This window comes from Mastigoproctus giganteus, chromosome 6, assembly GCF_048544385.1.
Source record: "Mastigoproctus giganteus isolate SK-2022 chromosome 6, ASM4854438v1, whole genome shotgun sequence".
Taxonomy (NCBI): domain Eukaryota; kingdom Metazoa; phylum Arthropoda; class Arachnida; order Uropygi; family Thelyphonidae; genus Mastigoproctus; species Mastigoproctus giganteus.
In genome coordinates, this window is record NC_143580.1 from 147,717,855 (window position 1) to 147,740,201 (window position 22,347).

A 22,347-nucleotide genomic window follows, 5' to 3' on the forward strand; every position below is an offset into this window, starting at 1 on the left:
ACACATGACACAGAAGCCTATGATAGATACAAGTTGATATGCAACCAAGTTACAAAGGAGGTTAGGCAGGCGAAGGCAGATTACGAGAAATCCTTGGCAAGGGATGCAAAGAAAAACAGCAAAGAGTTCTTTACTTATGTAAACTCTAGAAGGAAGGGGATGAATCAGATTGGTCCACTTGATATTGATGGGTCAACTGTTGATGATCCTGCTCAGGTAGCTAACAAACTAAATGAATATTTTGCATCAACATTCACACATGAGGAGTTATTCAGCGAGGGGAATGCCAGAGGTGTATTCAACTCTAGCAGTAAGCTACAGAATCTTGAAATAACTGGAAGTAAAGTGGAGGAGAAACTGTTGAAGATAAACACAAGAAAGGCACCCGGGGTGGATGGGATCTATCCAGTTATATTAAAGGAGGCAGCAAAGGAAGTAAGCAAACCTTAGCCATAATTATGAGAGCTTCCTTGGACTCAGGGGAGGTACCCATAGACTGGAGATGTGCAAATGTGACCCCAATTCACAAAGGAGGATCAAAGGCTGATACAAGTAATTATAGACCTGTGAGCTTAACTTCTGTTCCAGGAAAGTTAATGGAGGCACTGGTTAAAGAAGCACTGCAGGATCATTTAGACAAGACTTCAGTTATAGCTCGGACACAGCATGGTTTTGTTAAGGGGAAGTCTTGCCTGACCAATTTGATTGGATATTATGATGCAAAAGAACTGGATGCAGGGAATAGCTTTGATATTATATACTTGGATCTTAGAAATGCTTTTGATACTGTTGCACATGGAAGACTGCTACACAAATTGGAGCAGTGTGACATTGGAGGCAAATTGCTGCTATGGATAAAGGGGTGGTTGAGGGGGGGAAGACAGAGAGTGGTAATCAGTGGACACTGCTCATCGTGGACTAATGTTATTAGTGGAGTCCCTCGGGGCTCAGTGTTGGGTCCATTATTGTTTTCTGTATTTATAAATGATATTGATGATGGTATATCAAGCTTAATGTCCAAGTTTGCAGACGATACAAAGGTTGGCAGGGTTGTCAAGGACACTACTGACACTATGCTGCTGCAACAGGATCTGGAAAGGTTGAGCAGATGGGCTGAGAGGTGGCAAATGAAGTTTAACATTGACAAATGTAAAGTACTACACATGGGAAACAGCAACCCCAGAGCAACGTATCAACTCTGTGGTACTACACTGACAGTGGTAGAGAATGAAAGGGACTTGGGGGTGGTTGTGCAGGCAGATATGAAGTTCTCTGAGCAGTGCAGACGGGCTGCAAGAGTAGCTCATGGAGTATTGTCAATGATATACAGGAATTTTTCCAGCAGGGATAAGGAGGTGATTATTCCCTTGTATAAGGCAATGGTCAGGCCACACCTGGAGTACTGTATACAGGTCTGGAGGCCTCATTTGAAGAAGGATGTAGAGCTGCTGGAACGAGTACAGAGAAGGGCAACAAGATTAGTGAATGGAACAAAGGGGTGCTCTTACGAAGAAAGGCTTAAGTTTTGCAAATTACAGTGTCTGGAGACTAGGCACCAGCGAGGTGATCTGATAGAGGTGTATAAAGCCTTGAATGGTTTGAGCATGCTCAATGCTGATGGGATTCTTCCTCTAGCTCAGAATAATCACCTGAGAGGGCATAAATTGAAATTGAGGAAAGACAGATGTAGGATAGACATGCGGAAATTTGCCTTTTGCCAGCGGGTGGTTGGTTGGTGGAACAGACTTCCATCCCTTGTAGTGGAGGTTGATAGCCTAAATAAGTTTAAGGCTCAGCTGGACAGATATTTTGAATGAACAGAGGGGTGAAGTGGAAGTGGGTTTTTTTTTTTTTTTTTTTGGCTGATGCTGCATAAGCTTGCTTTCTTGCATCAAATGTCTCTGCTAATGCTAATGCTAACAGTGCATCCATCAGGAAAATAAAAACTTTGAAAATTCAGGGAATTAAGAACAGCCAGAGGCCAATAGCTACTCAACGGCAAAATTAATAACCCCAAAGGTAATAAATTTTAGATCTGTTAATAAAATTTCACAACATAAAAGGCCAGGTTAAATGAAGCAGGGTTTTGTTAAGAAAAAACCATTCACAAAACCTCCGTAGCCAGGTGGGAAGGAGTAGCAGTAAGTAGCACACGCTTCTTGATTACACCGGGATTCGAGCCCGTCACCACCAAATACGGAGGATGCGGAAAGGTCAAGGGAATGACCACCGCATATTCCCGGAGCAATATGGCCTTAGTTGCTAATGCTCCTAAAAAACAAAATAACAAACAACAACAACAAAAACGGCTGCCAGATGAACAGTAGATCTGAGACAGGTGGCAGAGTAACAAAGTAACAAACCGAATGAAAGGAGAAGAAACTTAACTTAATAAATCCAGGAACAAAAGTCCAATACCAAACAAAAATTGAGGCAAAAGAGAAATACTATTTATATTCAAGCAATCAGATTGGCCAACATATGCAGTAATCATATCCTTTTCAGCAAAGCAATACAAGTTTTTTAACGATAATATACCTCTCTTTTTCATTAAATACTGTTTAAATATAGTTTCTTTTACAATTAAAAAGAAATTAATTTTGATTTACTCGGCACTTGTCCGTGTTAAAGGTATTGTACAGTTGTATATTATTTGGTGGGATTTCCACTACTTAGTAAGTAATTACTGTTCATGATTTCCATTTAAGTTTCTTTTTCGGAATGAGATCCCTGTTGCTTTACTTACTAAGCTTTTTCACCCTGTTTAGTTTGAATTCTTCTTTTCAACCTTATGGAATTTGGTACAATTTACTCTTTTGCCTCATAATTTTTATGTGAAAAGGTTATGATTACTGCATATGTTTGGCTAATTTGTATTATATGTAACTTTACTTTATTTACTCAATTTTTTACACTGCATATTACCACATGGTACACACCTTTATATATTTGTATTATTTTACTTTCTTTTACTATATTTACTTTTTCCCTTTTCTTGTAGTGTAGACAAGTTTGGAAACACAATGCCTGATACATGGTCAGGAGTAGTCCCCTGATGAAATGCCTGGCCATGTATCATTTTTACTTTTACTGTACTCAGATTCTGCATATTTGCCATCCCTATATTCGACCTTCTTTCCAAAAATTGCCCTCCCATATCTGAATACAGTGATATCTCTTTATTATTTATTCGGTAATTTGTAATTTTTCGTATATTGTTTTCTTCCATAGTCCAATTTCGTTATTGCACTAGGTTTTTAAAATTCTTTCACTTTTTCACTACTACTACTTTACTTCCTTTCTCTACTTTCCTTTAAACCTCTTTTAGGTCAGGAACTCTGTGTACTTCTCTTTTCCATCTTTTCAGACTCTATATTTGTTGTTGTTGTTATTTGGTTTTTAGGAGCATTAGCAACTAAGGCCATATTGCTCCGGGGATATGCGGTGGTCATTCCCTGACCTTTCCGCAAACTCCGTATTTGGTGGTGACAGGCTCGAACCCTGGTCTAATCAAGAAGCGTGTGCTACACACTGCTGCTCCTTCCCACCTGGCTACGGAGGCGCCTCTATATTTGTTACAAACTACACATTTTTATATACTTTTGCTTCTTTTACTGCTGCCCTGCGTGTTTTGGAGCATTTGACACATGATCCCTTTCATAAAATTTCCCCATTTTTCTCTCAACTGCTTAGTTTGCTCCTTGACAATATAATATTACCACTATATATATATGGAAAAATTCGAAAAGAATGATAATTAAAAAATTGGGATGATTTATGAACAAGGGAAATGCTACTAATAACAGAAATACCCAATGACCATAATGGAATATGGATAAGTAGATTAGAGTATGAATGGAGAAATGCTGACCATATCAGATGTAGTAACAATGGAAAAATTACATAGGTACCTGTAAAATAAAAGTAAAATTAAATAAAAATCCTCTCAGCCCATTTCACCATCTCTTGCTTGGCACCACAGTAAGTTGTCCTCCTTTTGTCTATATTCTTTCATCTTCATTTTACATTACTTTGGTTTAAATTCCTCTTATGTGGCTTGCTATTTTAATTTAATTTTATTTTATTGAATCTTATCATAATTTTTACTTTTATTTTTATTTTTATTTTAGATTTGATCTGTTTTTCATTCCTTTCCGCTTTGGTCTCTGTCGGGTTGGCTATGAAATATATGTCAGCCTACTTTTTTACTTCTTGCTACGTATATTTCATATCAGAAACAGAGGCCTTACTTCTTGCTGTATTTCCTTTGGTTTTGGCTGCTGACCCTTGATGACGAAATTAAAATCATTGGATCTATAGAGTAAGTACTATATGTATTATTTTAATTTTATTTTATTTTATTTTACAGGTATCTATGTAATTTTTCCATTGTTATTACATCTGATGTGGTCAGCATTTATTATCCATTCATACTCTAAGCTACTTATCTATATATATTTATTTATTTATTTATTCACTTTCAGAATGTGAAGAATTTGAAACAGCAAGGTATAAACGAGAGAAAAAAAAAGAGAATAAAAAAGTTGTGAGTATTACTTAAAATAATAGTTATGGGAGTAAAAGAAATTATTAAAATGCTGCATTAATTCATTCATTCTAAAAATTCTGTATATGAAATCAATATTTGAACTGTATATGCAAGATGGGGGAAAGTTTTTTTTTTTTTTTTATGATAACTCCAAAAATGAAAGGTTCAAGGACCTATAATACTGGTGCATTGTAACATATGTGTTGAAGGAAAGATTGAAGATATCTTGACATTGGGTTTATATTTCTGAGGATTATAATTTTCAGGAATTACTTGCGAAGGAAGGTTATTCCAAAGAACATAAGTGGGCAGGTGGACATTGTTTCCATTTTTAGATATTTATAGTGTCATTTATATTTATTTCTGAGTAATAATCTTCCCCTTGATTCATTAAGCTGTAAATAGAATAGCAAAGAGGATGTTATCCACTGTTTTGTCTCTAGTAATGAGTGTACTTTCCATTTCAAGAGATTAGTAAATAAACAAACAAAATATTAGAACCTGCAGAAGTGAAAACCAAACGTTTATGTGAAACATATTGCATGACAGTCACAAGGTGAGCATGTTTTGTGCTTTTAGTCACACACAGGTTTGAGATACAATTTATATTGTGGTAAAAAAAAAAAAAAAAAAAAAAATCACTGATGTACCTTGACACACTAGAAAAAAAAAAAATTTTCAATCACAGATCACTGAACATGATAGATTGCCAGTCCATGTTAATATTAGTTTTGGCCATTTGTCTATCAGGCCTGTGAACTTCTTCAAGCTGTAAGCTCAACTGTTAGTATTAGTAGAGGCATATGATGCAAGAAAGCAAGCTAACAACATCAGCAAAAAAAAAACTTCCCATTTCATCCATCCATTCTCTTCAACAGTTTGTCCAATTCTTCCTTCAATCTCTTCTGCACATCTCTTCTACAATTGTCTTTCTTCAATTTGAATTTATGTCCCCTCAAGTGGAAGGGACATCTGAGCAAGAGGAAGAATCCCATCAGCATTGAGCTTGCTCAAACCATTGAAGGCTTTACACCTCAATCAGATCACCTTGCAGGTGCCTAATCTCCAGCAGCTGCAATTTGTAACTTAAGCATTTCTTGTATAAAAGCAGCCCTTTGTTCCACTCACCAATCCCATTGCCCTTCTCTGTACATATTCCAACAGCTATACATCCTTCCTGAGATGAAGTCTCCAGACCTGCATGCCACACCTCAAGGTGAGGTCTGACCATTGCCTTATAAAAAAAGGGATAAGTACCTCCTTCTCCATGCTAGCAAAATTCCTGTACATCATTGACAAGGCCCCATGAGCTGCTCCAGTAGTTTGCCTGTACTGCCCAGAAAACTTCATATCTGCCTGCACAATTACTCCAAGTTTTTTTTTATTCTCCAATACCCTGAGTGTAGTATGCACAGCTGGTATGTTACTCTGGGGTTACTTCTACCCGTATGCGGTACTTTGCATTTGTCAATGTTAAACTTCAGAGTGCCACTTATCAGCCCATCTGCTCAACTTTTTTAGATTCTGTTGGCAGGGTTGTCATTAACAACCCTGCCAACCTTCATATCATCTGAAAACTTACACATCAAGTCTGATATACCTAAGCATTCGCTATCCTTTACTAGTCTGATATACCTTCATCAATATAATTAATAAATATAGAAAACAACAAAGGACCTAACAACAAACTCTGGGGGATTCTACTAATAACATTAGTCCACGAAGAGCACTGTCCACTATTGATTACCACACTCTGTCTTCTCCCACTCAACCATCCGGGCGCAGTATAACCGTAGTCATTTTTGCGCCAATAAAATCAAAATCAAACTCAACCATCCCTTTATCCATAGCCACAACTTGCCCTTAATGCCATACTGCCCCAGTTTGTACAGCAGTCTTCCATCTGCAATAGTATTAAAAGCTCTATTGAAATCCACATATATGATATCAAAATTATTTTATGCATCCAGTTCCTTTGTGACCACATTGTAGTATCCAATCAAATCGGTCAGACAAGACGTTCTCTTAACAAACCGATGCTGTGTCTGACCTATAACTTCAGTCTTGTATAGATGATCCTGCAATGCTTCTTTAACAAGTGACTCCATTATTTTTCCCAGAACAGAAGTTATACAAACAGGACTGTAATTACTCATGTCACCCTTTGCTCACCCTTTGTGAATTGAGGATACATTTGCACACCTCCAGTCTGTGGGAACCTCCTCTGAATCCAAGGATGCTCTCAAAATTATGGCTTAGGGTTTGCTGCCTCCTCTAATGTAACTGAATAGATCCCGTCCACCCCAGATAACTTTCTTCTGTTTAACTTCAACAATTTCTCCTACACTTTGCTCTCAGTTATTAGAAAATAATTTAGCTCCCTGTTAGAGTTTGATAAACGTCTGGCCTATGCTTTCCTACATTATTCCTCATGTGTGAATGTAGATGCAAAATACTCATTCAGTTGTCAGCTACCTCAGCAGATTCATCAACAGTTGAAACGTCAATGTGAAGTGCACCAATCTGATCATCCCCGTCCTTCTGTAGTTTACATAAGTAAAGAAATCTTTGCTGTTTTTCTTTGCATCCTTTGCCCAAGATTTATCATAATCTGCCTTTGCTTGCCTAACCTCCTTTGTGACTTGATTGCGGACTAGTTTATATCTATCATGGTCTTCTGTGTCACCTGATAATTTATATGCATCCCACACATTTTTCTTCTCTGTCACAAGTCTCATTAGTTCATCTGCCATCCGTTTAGGCATGAACCTTGAACAATATTTCTTAGTTTTTATGAAAAGCCTAGTAGCTTCAAAGACTAATTCCTTGTATACTTCACATTTAGAATTTGCTGTTGGTCCCACAGTATAGAATTTAAAAACTGAGACCACCATAGTTACCTTTACGAAAGCAAAAACCCTTCCCTTTACCCCTGATGGTAGTTAAATCTTTAAGTAAATCTCGCATCAGCACACTGTGATCACTGCCAACTAGTAGTTCCTTTATCTGTAGATTCTTAATGCATGAAGAATCACTGCTGATAATCAGATCAAGAGTATTACTCCCTTTAGTTGCCTCTCGAACATGCTGATGTAGAAAAAAATCATCCAATAAATCCACAAAAGCTTTGCTAGTGTGCGAGTGACCAATTCAATATCTGGGAAGTTAAAATCCCCTATTATAAGACAATCTGATTTACTGGCCTACTCTATTTCTCTGTACAGTTGTTCATTGTACACATCAGTCATTAGGCCTATACTCCTACTATCAAATTTGCTTTCTCAGTGCTATGTCACACCAAACTGACTAAACAATGCATTGTCCACCAGTGTCAACTAGATTCATTTCCTTAGGTTTTTTTGTGTTTCTTAACCAACAGCATAACCCCCCTTCCTCTCCTGTCTATCCTTTCTCCCCAAATTCCATTTCTGTATTCCTTATATCTGTGTGACACCATGTCTCTGATATTCCAACAATGTCTGCCTTTGATGTCTTGACCAGCACCTCAAATTCATCAAATTTATTTACCATACTCCTAGCATTGGTGTACTTGCAAGTATACATGCACCTGTTCTTACTCTTAAGTTATCCTAACACAGCCCATGTATTTACTTGTTATATGATGACTCCCAGCAGTACTGGAAATCCCCAGCACCTTGCTTTCCAGGCTCATTCCAGTAGAAGCAGTACAAGAATCACTTTCACCCTCTGCCTGTGGCTACCATTAATCTATTAGTCTGTGAATCCCCCCCGAGTAAGCAGTTTTCCGACCCACCTAACACTGCCTCAATATCATCAGAAAATATCCTTGCACCCTTTCTATTTAAGTTTATACCATCCTTATAGAAGCAGTCTTTCCTGTTAACAAGTAAAGACCATGCTGAGAAAAATTCTACCCTATGAGCCTTGCACAATCTCTCTAGAACTGAACTGATTGGCAAGGTTCTCATCATATACTCCCTCCTATCATGTCTGGGCAGAATTGCAGACACTCTCAAATTTAATCTTAACTCACAACTTTTTTTCAGCATTGACCTGTACTTGTTAAGTACGTCTGCAGATCTCCTACTCATGGCATATAACCACATTGGTTTTTATTTATTAATAATAATAATTATTATTATTTATATCAATGTACAAGGTCCTGACCAGCTGCATAACCAAGAAGATTATTATTAGTACTATTACTACTACTACTAGCACACCCTTCTTGATTAGACCGGGGTTCGAGCCCGTCACCACCAAATACGGAGGATGTGGAAAGGTCAGGGAATCACCACCGCATATCCCGGAGCAATATGGCCTTAGTTGCTAATGCTCCTAAAAACCAAATAACAAACAAACAAACTACTACTACTACTACTACTGCTGCTGTATTGTTATTGTGGGAGAAAATTGCTTATTGTTATTATTAATTTTGTTATTATTAATTAATTTCCCATAGGGCCTGTTGTTCATATTGCACGATTTTGCATTGCACGAGGGTTTCTAGGAACACAACTATCGTGCTATACGAGGACTGACTGTACAAGCTCTCAATGGAAAATTTCTACCGTTACAGTCTCCAATAATACAGTGGAATGGGCAGGACCTATCTTCTCCTACTGACATCGCAAATGCTTTAGCAGAATCTTTCTATAATACTTCCGCCTCAACCACTTATGTGACTGCTTTTCAGAGAATTAAAACTAATGAAGAACGTAAAAAATTGAATTTTTCATCTCATCTCCCACTTCCATATAACCAGCCCTTTACTATAGCTGAAGTCAAGAATCCTTGAATAAATCTCCAAATAGTGCAGCAGGACCAGACAGCATTCACTACTGAATGCTTAAACATCTGTGTGAAGCTGATCTGTGCACACTATTGCTATTTTATAACAGGATCTTCTCAGAAAATACATATCCTCTCTCTCTCATGGCGTCATTCCTATATTTGTGCAATACCAAAACCGGGAAAAGATACCTCTCTAGTTCAAAATTACAGACCAATATCATTGACAAGCTGTTTGGGCAAGATCTTCGAAAGGATGGTGCATAAGAGGCTCACCTGGATTCTAGACTCCCAAAATCTGCTTTCTGATCACCAATATGGCTTCCGCAAAAACAGGTCCACCCTAGATTTACTTGTCAAAATTGAATCCAACATACGTGTAACGCCTTCATCAGGAGACAACATTTAGTTATGGTCAACCTGGATATTCAGAAAGCATTCGACACCACATGGCGTCATGGTATTATCACAGATATGCATCAGTCAGGGTTGAGAGGCTATCTCCCTCAAATTATTCAGAACTTTTTAAAGTTACATACCTTTCAAGTCAGATATCAAAACTTCCTATCAACATCTCATATTCAAGAAGAGAGTGTCCCACAGGGTTCCATACTGAGTCCAACCCTATTTGCAATTAGGGTCAACAATATATTGGAAGATCTTCCAAAAACTATTGAAGTATATATGTATGCAGATGACCTCACCATATCGTGCCAATCACAAAATATGAATACAATCGAAAGACAGTTACAAATTACTCTAAACAGAATAGAATCGCAGACTTTACGCAATGGATACCATCTTGCTGAACAGAAATCCACTACCACTCATTTCTGCAAACTCCGGTCATTTCATCCTGATCCTGAGTTAAAGATAAAAAATGTGTCGGTTCCTCTGGTTAACACTGTCCGCTTTCTTGGCCTGATACTAGATAGAAAACTGAACTTTCAAGCACGTGTCCTATCTTCGAACCATCTGCTTGAAGAAATTGAATATCCTTCGGTGTGTGTCATCCATGTCATGGGGCGCTGATCGGCATACGCTTATCCATATTTATAGAGCTCTCATCAGGTCCCGTTTGGACTACAGTTCTCCAGTGTATGACTCTGCGAGGAAGAGTACTTTAGAGCAATTAAATACCATCCAGCACAGTGCCCTTCGAGTTTCTCTAGGGGCTTTCAGAACCTCCCCAGTCCAGAGCCTTTACATTGAAGCCCACGAACCTCCCTTACATCTTCAGAGGAAAACATTGCTTTTAATATATGCCTCGAATTGGAGATGTCTGTACAATACCGAATGGGACTCATTTTACAACAGTAAACCAAATGAAAACAGACCTGCTGCACTTAGACTTAAAGAACTAACTCAAAGAACTAACTGGAATATTGAAATCGGCAATATATATCAGGACATAACACCGCCTGATCCACCGTGTGACAAATATCCTTGCAATTTATGATGACTATTTCCAACAGTGGGGAAAGAACACCTTGTGTGTCCCTTCAATATCGCACAGTTACATGAAGCTCACTCTGCTTCTAATTCGCAGACCTGTAAGATCTATACAGACGGATCAAAAACTGAGACTCAAATAGGCGCTGCGGCGATCTTTCCATCTTTCACCACTTCTGTCTCATTACCTGTAGAATGCAGTATCTTCACTGCTGAGCTTTATGCTATTAACTTGGCTCTAGGTCACATTACTCAACTTCTAATTTCACCTTCCTTAATATACACTGACTCGCTCAGTGCTGTCTCTGCCATAAATAGTAATACCAACTCCTTTCACCCTGTAATAAAACAAATCCATTCTAATTACTTGTGTATAATGAGTCAAACCAAACTGTGACATTCTGCTGGATTCCTGATCATTCTGGGATAGCAGGAAATGAAAGAGCAGATCTTGCAGCCAAACAACCAGATACTACTCTTTTGCAGACTTTTCGAACCCCATATACTGATTATAAACATATCATCCATAAAGCATGTTACAATTAGCTGGTCACTAATCTGGAGAGGTTATCCAGGAAACAAATTATACCAAATAAAACCAGAACCAAAGCTGTGGCCCTCCAGCTTCCAGAAAAGCAGACGAGAAGAAACAATTTTAGGAAGGGTCAGGATTGGGCATACTCATCTCACTCACCTGTATCTATTAACTAATGACAGCGCTCCACAATGTACATCATTTTAAGTACAACTGACCATTCGCCATTTGTTAGTGGACTGTCCCCACTTTCAGAACATCCACTTAGATACTTTTAAATCAATTGCTAAAACACAGTCATCAATAAATTTATTGCAGATTCTGGGAGATGATCCTAATAAAAAGAACTATTTACTTTCCTAAACTGGATAGAAATATATCATAAAATATAGTTATTATTTCATATTCACCATTAGAAGACACAATATGGCACAAGTAGCCTATGTGTCATTAAAACACAACAACAACCCCATATCAACAACAAGTCTCGCAGGTCATCCCATTTTGCATTCTTGTAATGCCAAACACTTTTATTCGGTTTAGCACTTTTATTCAAATATATACAGATGGATCCAAAATTGGTAGTAAAGTTGGTACCGCTGTAGTATTTCCAAATATCACCATCTCCAGACAGCGTCTGTCTGAATGCAGTACTTATACCTCAGAATTATACGGCATTGTTCTAGCCCTAGAGAATATCAAAGAAGACTCCTATACCAAATCTATCATATATACGGACTTGTTAAGTGCTGTTAATGCTCTACAGTGTAAATTCTTCCCTAGTCATCTGCTGGTACAAAAAATTTGTGCACAGCTACTAGAACTTCAAGGACATGGACAGCTAGTAATATTTTGTTGGATCCCTGGACACGTTGGAATACCAGGGAACGAGCAGGCAGATTTAGCTGCTAAATGTGCTACAAATGTGATACCATCTAATTTCAGGACTCCTTATATTGACCATAAATCCATTATCAAACAGATGTATAAACAACAGTGGACACACATGTGGCAAGATCAAGCAAATAATAAACTTCTTGAAATCAAGAGAGAACCCAAGCAATGGCAATCCAGTCTGAGACGAAACAGAAAGGAAGAAACCATCCTAGCCAGATTACGCATTGGTCATACATTCCTCACTCATAGCTACCTACTAACAAATGATGATCCTCCACAATGCAGCAACTGCTTATGTTCATTAACAGTAAAACATATCATCCTGGAATGCCCGCTATATCTGAAAGAACGGAAAACTGCTTTCTTCTCTCGTTTTCATAACTCCAGCCAGTTATCATTACAGTGTGTTCTAGGAGATCGTGAAGTTATGGATGACATTTTTCTCTTCCTAAAATTGATAAATAAATATCACAATATATGAACCATATCACGCGTAAGACAAACTAAGAAGATATTAGACAGTAATCAGTGCATTATAGTCTAAGTTGCTGATGCATCAACAAATTTAACAACAACATCGAGATATTATAGCATATAGAATAGAAGTAAGTTAATGTTCCTTTATCATTAAATATGAATGTATTTTATGATAATAAATGCATTTTTTAAATTTTTTCAAGGGAAATGTTGCATCACAGAAAAGATCAGGTATGATTTCCAAAAAGCAAGAGTAAGTGTATCTTAATTTTTATTATGTGATTATACACTTGGTGGACAATTTAATAGGAACATACTACTCTGGGAGGAAATTGAATATATCTCTACATGCCACTGCCCCATATGTATTGTATATAGATTGAAGGCATTCATTTTTAATATAGTTTAGGGCACATTTCTGATGGTAGAAATGTGCTCTGAGCAAGCAATGTGATTTTAACTTACCACTCAACTTATGAGTGATAACTTAAATCAAATATGGAATGATGGTTTAGAGGGTTGTGCTAAGATCAGTTTGACTGTGATTACTATGATGTGATTATGTTCAGCATTATCAGAAGTGAACCTAGAATAGTTCATAGTTGAGAAAACAAGCAGTTGGCAGAAAAAATATGTAGCCTAAAACAAGTAGTTAATGTCCAAGTACTGGAGACTGATCAAGACTGCAATATTTCTCAAACAGGTCATATACTGACTGAAATAACATATAACTGCAGCCACAGGTTAATGGCAAAAACTGTCCAAAATGCACCAGATATTGTCTGATATATGATTTATAAAAATAAATGCCATCTAGCTAAAGTTTAATGATAGTGGACAGGACAGAAAATGGTCTCGTCTAGTGTGCAAAAGCAGATGCTGGTTTCATTTCTTTTTACAAATTGGCAGAACTAGGATATGGATTAAATGGCATGAAGTAATGGGTCCATGCTTTGTGGGGGGTGATTCAGATTCCTTGATGTACCTAATAAATTATCTGTTGATTGTATAATATATAACTATGTTATAAATTTAAAATATATGCATGTATGTTATAGTTATCATAGTCACTATCAGTTTACTTCAAAATAACAAATGTGAAAATACAGAAAAATAAATATTCAAATAGATATTTTAAAAAAATTGCTTTTAATGATATATTTAACATTCATGTATTAGCAATAAACATGGACTTTTTTTTTTTTTTAATTATATCAGAAAAATTATAAATACAGAATTATAAAAACTTTATAAGTACTCAAAATTTCTTCTAGGTTCACTAATACATGCTTTTCTTTACCTTTCCTAATATATGCTTCTCATCAAACTAGTGGATTACCCTCCCCCCAAAAAACTAACTTGTAGTGACAATTAAAATACAAATAAATAACAGTTGCAAATGCAACAGAAAACAGTAACCTTTACAAAGAATTGCGATAACTCCTCTGGTGATTATCTACTCTTTTCTTCTGCAGATGTCTATTTTTGATATTGCTTTATAAATCTGTGGCAGTTTGCTGTGTGATAAATGGGTGGATAAAAAAAAAAAAAAAAAAACATTTGGGAATCACTTCTCTAGGAAACTTCCATATTCAGAGTTTGTATTGTGTACCCTGAAATATTCAAACTGATTCATTACTGGAAGCTGATAACATTCTTCTGCTTTCCCAAGATGTATCTCTGTAAAGCAGGGCTCTCAAGCCTTGTGATGGGGCACCTCCATAGCTAGGTGGGAAGGAGCAGCAGTGCGTAGCACATGCTTCTTGATTAGACCAGGATTCGAGCCCGTGACCACCAAATACGGAGGATGTGGAAAGGTCAGGGAATGACCACCGCATATCCCCGGAGCAATATGGCCTTAGTTGCTAATGCTCCTAAAAACCAAATAACGAACAAACCTTGTGATGGACAAGACCAAGACAAGAATAGACTTGATCCCCAGCATAATTTGCCTGTGCTCTTTCTCTGTATATTAAATCAAGATTTGGTCAGCTAAACAAGAAGATGCAAGAGAATCATGTTTATTTCAAGTAAATTAATAGCAGTTTTCTTTGTTCTCAAAGAAATTTTAAAATGTTTCTAATTGTCTGTGAAGAAATGCCTCAATTCAACAGTTGTATATACATGATGGTTATAAAGTCTTTGATAATTTTAGAAATTAACAACTAAAAAATGAAGTCCTGCATGAAAGATGTGGTTTTCATATATATATGTAATCTGTAATGGAATGGTTTAAAAAAATAAATAAAAATAACGAATTTTAAAAAAAATTAGATTAGCAAAAGCATTTTTAAAGATTTTCAAGCATTTACTGCTAAACAGCCGCTCAAATATAATACAGCCTCCTTCCCTCCAAAATTACTCATTAGTATCTGGAATGAATCACCTTTTAGGGAACACTTGTGGCCATTAACACCCGTAGAAGGTTTTGTTACAAGGACAAAGCCAAATGGGTTTTCTTATAAGTGGTCATAAACTTTATAATAAATAGGGTAGATTTGTAAATTGCTGTTGGCTAAGGGGGAAAATGAAATTTGCTGCAGGGAAACCTTTAGTGTGCTGCGGTGGCAATACATAGAATGCTTCGGTGGTCGGATTTTATTTTGTAAGTAATGCCTGCTGAGTGACATTCGCTTCTCACCTGAACTGTACCATGTCATCTTCCTGTCAGTCATTATACCTATGATAGGTTTCATCTAACTGGACTCCCAGTAGATGGTTTTCATGAAATTTTTTAAATTTCATTCTTTTAGAATGATTTGTCATCAATGACATAGGCTATATGCTCTTGTTTTTCTGAAAAGTACAGCATACATTAAAAATAAATTTTATTTCATGTATATATGAATGAAAACAGAATAAAAAGAATTTACGAAGTCACATATTTCTTCAAAGTGATTGATAGGAAAGGTCAAGTGACGCTGTTGAATTGACAAGCAAACATCATTGAGTGGGCGGTACTAACAATTCACTATAAAGCAGTGCAGCGAAGCTTGTGGTGGCTGCATGGTCTATATACATGGTCTATATATATATACGCAGGAAGTGATCACGGAGTTCTACGGTGGATGATGACGAGAGAGGTAGCAGAAGTAAAAGGCAAAGGAATGGGTTTTAATTTCAGAAAAGGAAATTACGATGCCTTAAGGTACTACATGGCCTCTATTAACTGGGTAGATATCGCGCAGAGAATGAATACAATTGAACTGTGGTACGCTTTTAAAACATTAATCACAGATACCTTGAATGCGTATATACCATTAAAAAAATACTCCACGAGAAGGGTTCCAAGTTGGATGAATAGTAAAGTTGCCACATTACTTGAGCAGAAAAAGGTGGCATGGAAAGGTTACAGAGCAATAAAAAGTACTGAAGCCTATAACAGCTACAAGGTGATGTGTAATAGACCCACAGAAAAGGTTCGACAGGCAAAGGCAGTTTATGAGAAATCACTAGCAAACAGAGCAAAGAGGGGGGATAAAGAATTCTTCACATATATAAATGCCAAGAAGAGCAGGACAAACCAGATCGGACCTTTACGTAAGGGAAAGGGGATAGTAATAAATACACCAGCTGCCGTTGCAGATGAACTCAACAGTTATTTTGCATCGATATTTACAAATGAAAAGCCTTTTGTGGCAATGGGAAATTGTGGGAGCGAAGTTAAAAAATATGTAATTAATGATATTGAAATTTCGCAAGATTATTTAAGGAAAAAACTTTTGAGCCTACAGACCAGTAAGGCTCCTGGAGTTGATGGAATATACCCTATAATCTTAAGGGAGGCGGCAAGCGAGCATCACTAGACTCTGGGGAGATTCCCTTGGATTGGAAAAGTGCAAATGTATCTCCCATACATAAGGGTGGCTCTAAAAGTGAAGTTGGAAATTATCGACCTGTCAGTCTGACTTCAGTAGTAGGGAAAATCATGGAGACAATGATCAAGGGTGGAATTCAGGATCATTTGGATCGAATTGAAATTCTCAAGGATACCCAGCATGGTTTTGTAAAGGGAAAATCATGTTTAACAAATCTGGTTCGCTATTTCGAAAGAGTCACTCACGAGCTGGATTTAGGGAATAATTTCGACATTGTTTATTTAGATTTTAGCAATGCTTTTGACTTAGTCCCACATGAGCGGTTGCTTTATAAGCTGGAACAGGTTGGAATCACTGGGAAAATCCTTAGATGGATAGAAGGATGGCTTCAGGGCAGGAGGCAGAGGGTTGTGATAAATGGCTATTCCTCAGATTGGGTTGATGTAAGAAGTGGGGTTCCCCAAGGATCAGTATTAGGACCACTGTTGTTTTTAATTTTCATAAACGACATTGATGAAGGGATAGAGGGCTTGGTGTCTAAATTTGCAGATGATGTTAAAATTGGTAGAGTAGTTAATGATCACTGTCAAGCTGAGCTTCTTCAGAGAGACCTAGATAGACTTCAGGAATGATCAGAAAAATGGTAGCTATGCTTTAATCCAACAAAGTGTAAGGTATTACACCTGGGAAACAGTAATCCCAAAATAACTTATTCATTTGGTGGAGTTCAACTAAACCCAGTACTGGAGGAAAGGGACTTGGGTGTTACGATACGGTCAGACATGAAATTCTCTGAGCATTGTAAACAGGTTGCAAGGAAGGCCCATGGTGTCCTATCGATGATCTATCGAACTTTTGCAAGTAGAGATAGGGACGTGATAATCCCATTTTATAAGGCTTATGTTAGACCACACATGGAATACCGTGTTCAAGTATGGAGACTGCACCTAAAGAAAGACATCGAGCTTCTTGAAAGGGTGCAAAGACGGGTAACTCGCCTGGTGAGATCGGCAAAAGGGCGTCCTTATGAAGAAAGACTTCGAATATGTGGGTTGCAGAGTTTGGAAACTAGACACCTTAGAGGAGATTTGATTGAGGTGTTTAAGGCTCTGAGAGACATCAGTAAAATGAATGAAGATGAAATTTTCAAGATTATAAATGATGCTAGAACTAGGGGACATAAATTCAAGTTACGGGGGGAAATGTTTAGATTGGACTGCAGGAAGTTTTATTTTAGCCAGCGAGTTATAAATTACTGGAATAAGTTGCTTTCATGGGTGATAGAGGCCGACAGTTTGGGGAAATTCAAAGGTCATCTGGATAGTACTTTCGGGTAAGGGAAGCGCATAGGATGATAGGTTTAATTTTTTTTTTTTTTTTTTTTTAATTATTATTATTTAGTTATTTATTTATTTTTTTTTATTTTTTTTATTTTTTTTTTATCATTGTTTTTTTTTTTTTTGGCTGGTGCAGCATAAGCCATAGGCTTTCTTGCACCATGCGGCTGTTACTAATACTAATACTAATATTGGCAGTGAGCTATAGCCTGTTGCAGACAAGTAATTTTTACCATTGCCGAAACAATGTCAAAGAGAAAGCGTTTAAGTATTAATGATAAAGTCAAGGTCCTTCGTGATATTGACCGGGATTTTAAGAAAAAAGATATTGCAGAGAAATATAGCATACTTGCAAGCAGTTTATCTGCAATTTTAAGAAATCAAGAATCAATTTTAAATGCAATTGAAGAAGGAGCAGCAGACAAGAAGTGAATTAAGTTGTGTGTATACGAAGATGTTGATAAAGCTGTCCTAAAATGGGTGCAAATGACACATGAAAAGAATATAGCAATATACTAGGTCCAATAATTAAGCAAAAAGCTCTGAAATTTGCGCAGTCTCTTGGACATACAGAATTTAATGCGAGCACTGTGTGGTTAGATAAATTTAAGAAGCACCACAGAATTGTGGAAAAGGTTATTTTTGGAGAAAGTGTTGATCTAAGTGAAGAAGATTGCAACAGTTGGAGGAACAGCACCTTAGAGATGGTTTTGGGAGAATATGAACCTAAGGAACATTTTAGTGCTGATGAAATGGGTTTATTCTTTAAATGTTTACCTAATAGAACACTTGCTTTTAAGAATGATAAATGTTTTGGCAGAAAACCAAGCAAAGATAGAATCACCATGCTAGTTGGAGCCAGTATGACAGGAAGAGAAAAATTAAGACTTTTAGTCATCGGAAAATCAAAAAACCCAAGGTGTTTTAGAGGCACAAAATCATTGGAAGTTGACTACACCTTTAATAAAAAAGCATGGATGACAAGTAATATTTTTGAAGAATGGATATTAAAACTAAACAAGTGTATAACAAAAGAAAAATCATGTGATTACTGACAACTGTCCAGCACATCCTGCCAGTATTTCTGCCAAACTTAAAAGTGCGAAGTTGTTGTTTTTACTGCCAAACATAACGTCAAAACTCCAGCTAATGGACCAGGGCATTATTAAAAATTTTAAATTTCATTATCAAAGGAGAATATTAACAAAGAACATTATCAATGCATTACAAGAAAATTGAAACTTGTAAGTTATAATAAACCTTAGAGATTGCATCTGTGAACTGGAAAAAGTTTGAACAATGTTAGTGAGTAACTGTATTCAAAATTGTTTTTCGAAAGCAGAATTTGCACTGAATACAAAAGTTGAACGACAACCAGACAAACAAGATGAACTTCCACTTTCACAATTGAAAAACTTTTGGACATTATTAGAATTGTCTGGAAACATTGAAGATCATATAACACTGAATGGTTACATTAACGTAGTTCAAGTTCTGGCTACAACAGATCATCCATATGAAGATGAAATACTGCTGAACAGTGTCAGATGTGACCACGATCATGAAGAAAGTAACAATGACACTGAAGATGTATCAGAACAACCCATAGAAAAGGCAACTCGTGAAGAAATGATTTAGGCTTTTAAATGATCCATCTAGGTCTACAGTTTTGTAAAACTGTTCCTGATAATGTTTTTAATGCTCTGAACGAATGCAAGGTTTTCTCTGAGAATCAGACATTTTTTAATTGTACCGGGGAAATGAAAATTACTAATTTTTTTTTGATTTGATACTTACCTGCAAAAATTGTGTAAGCATGTAATTTAAATAAGTATGTTTTTGAAATAAAATTCATTAAAAATAAATGTAGATTCATTTTCATTTTCTAATTTGATAACAATTTCCAATAAAAAAATATATTAAACTCTGGCAGTAAACTAGATAATCTTGTAATAGCTGAGAGTAAAGTAGAGGAGAAATTGTTGAAGATAAACACAAGAAAGGCACCTGGGGTGGATGGAATCTATCCAGTTATATCAAAGGAGGTGGCAAAGGAAGTAAGCAAACCCATGGACTGGAGATGTGCAAATGTGACCCCAATCCACAAAGGAGAATCAAAGGGAGACACATGTAATTACAGACCTGTTAGTTTAACTTCTGTTCCAGTGAAACTAATGGAGGCACTGGTTAAAGAAGCATTGCAGGATCATCTAGACAAGACTTCAGTTATAGCTCGGACAAAGCATGGGTTTATTAAGGGGAAGTCTTGTCTGACTATTTTGATCAGATACTATGATGTAGTCACAAAGGAACTGGATGCAAAGAATAACTTTGATATCATGTATTTGGATCTTAGAAAAGCCTTTGATGCTGTTGCACATGGAAGACTGCTGCACAAATTGGAGCAGTGTGGCATTGGAGGCAAATTGCTGCTATGGATAAAGGGATGGTTGAGTGGGAGAAGACAGAGAGTGGTAATCAATGGACAGTGCTCTTCGTGGACTAGTTTGCAGATGATACAAAGGTTGGCAAGGTTGTTAATGATATTAAAGACAGTATGCTACTGCAACAGGATCTAGAAAAGCTAGATAGATGGGCTGAGATGGGCTGACAACTGAAGTTTAATATTGACAAATGCAAAGTACTGCATATGGATAGCAGTAACCCAAGAGAAATGTACCAACTGTGTGGTACTACACTCAGGGAGGTGGAGAATGAAAAAGACATGGGGTTAATTGTGCAGTCGGATATGAAGTTCTCTGAGCAGTGCAGATGGGCTACCAGAGCAGGTCATGGAGTGTTGTCAATGATATATAGGAATTTTGCTAGCAGAGACAAGGAGATGATTATTCCTTCGTATAAGACAATGGTCAGGCCACACCTTGAGTACTGCATACAGATCTGGAGGCCTCATTTTAGGAAGGATGTAGAGTTGCTACAACAAGTACAGAGAAGGGCAACAAGATTGGTGAGAGGAACAAAGGGGTGTTTTAGCAAGAGAGGCTTAAGTTCTGCAAGTTGCAGCATCTGGAGACTAGCCACTTGCGAGGTGATCTGATTGAGGTGTATAAGGCCTTGAATGGTTTGAGCAGGCTCAGTGCTAATGGGATACTTCTGCTTGCTCAGATTAAGAACCTGAGAGGACATAAATTCGAATTGAAGAAAGGCAGCTGTAGAATAAATGTGCAGAAGTTTGCCTTTAGCCAGTGGGTAGTTGATTGCTGGAACAGACTTCCATCTGTTGTTGTGGAAGTTGATAGCTTAAATAAATTTAAGGCTGAAATAGACAAACATTTGGAGTGACCAGATGGGTGAAATGGGAAGGTTTTTTTGTTTTTTTCTTTTTTTGGCTGATGCTCTATAAGCTTGCTTTCTTGCATCATATGCCTCAACTAATGCTAATATCAGTACAGAGTTCACTTTCAAAGTGGTGACCGTAAACAAATACAGTAATCACGTGACTTGCCATTTTCTTTTTTCGGCACTGCAAAGCATCTGTGCTGTATGTAAACATCCGATCTCAATGTGCCATTAGCTCGAAAGTTCTGTTATTTGCACTGCCATTATTTCGACTGTCTACTGTACTTTAATTTTTGCATATTATCTTCCTTGACTCTGATGTGATTTTTGAGATTATTTTACATGATAAATGCCTAGATAAAGGAACTAAAAGAATTCCCATAGGCATAATAATTCAGAAATATACCACAAAGAGCAACAGCAGCCAAACAACAACACAGAATCTTCCAAAGACTTTATCTTTATATTCCATTAAGGATTTATTAGTTTCATTTACAAGAAATTTCTTATTTTTTATTTTCTCACACTTCCTGTTTAACTGTTTGTCTAAAATGACATTCTGAAGATTTTGGCTTTAGAGTAGAGGTCCCCAATGTGGTCAATATCGACCCCATGGGTTGATAATAGAATCTACGGGTTCAATAAACTTCAAGAAGTTGATTGGGGGTTGATTAAACGTTTTTACTTGTATTCATAAATTTCAAGCCAATCCCAGAAATAGAAGAAATAGCCAAGATTTTAAAACCAAAATACAAAAATGTAAAATATCTATAGCTTATGTTGAGAAAATTTAGTCATTTTTGAACAACCCAAACTTATATTTTTTTTAATATTTAAATTAATTTTTAATTTATTAACTGACTTAATATAGTTCTCCCAGAACTTTACCATTACCTTGTTTCTATTATATTCGTATACTATGAATACTAAATTGAGAGATAATCTTAATCGAACCCAATTACTTTCTTTCAGGATGTTTCACATCTGCACTTAACTCTATTATATAAATTGAGCTACAATCCCAATAAATAACGTGGCTGCCACTGTATCTAAGAAAAAATGTTGACAATATTCACAAGAGTATTTGAAGTTTGGATTCATGCCCTCGATAAACAATGCCTGTGTACCTCCTATATGAAAATACTTTTAGTAATGATGCCATGAAACCTTTGAAGATGAAAGAACACATTGAATGGATTCATCCGGATA

At 36.8% G+C, this 22,347-nt stretch overlaps 1 protein-coding gene across 1 annotated transcript in view; it reads left to right on the forward strand.

The window, feature by feature from the left end:
* The window catches only part of LOC150084646 (transcriptional adapter 2-beta-like), a 356,600-nt gene that overhangs the window by 266,204 nt on the left and 68,049 nt on the right, over nucleotides 1–22,347 (forward strand). The window contains exons 14-15 of the mRNA XM_090376312.1: nucleotides 4,485–4,546; nucleotides 12,887–12,936. Of these exons, the coding sequence (XP_090232438.1) occupies nucleotides 4,485–4,546; nucleotides 12,887–12,936 (112 nt within the window). The remainder of the gene's footprint in view (nucleotides 1–4,484; nucleotides 4,547–12,886; nucleotides 12,937–22,347) is intronic.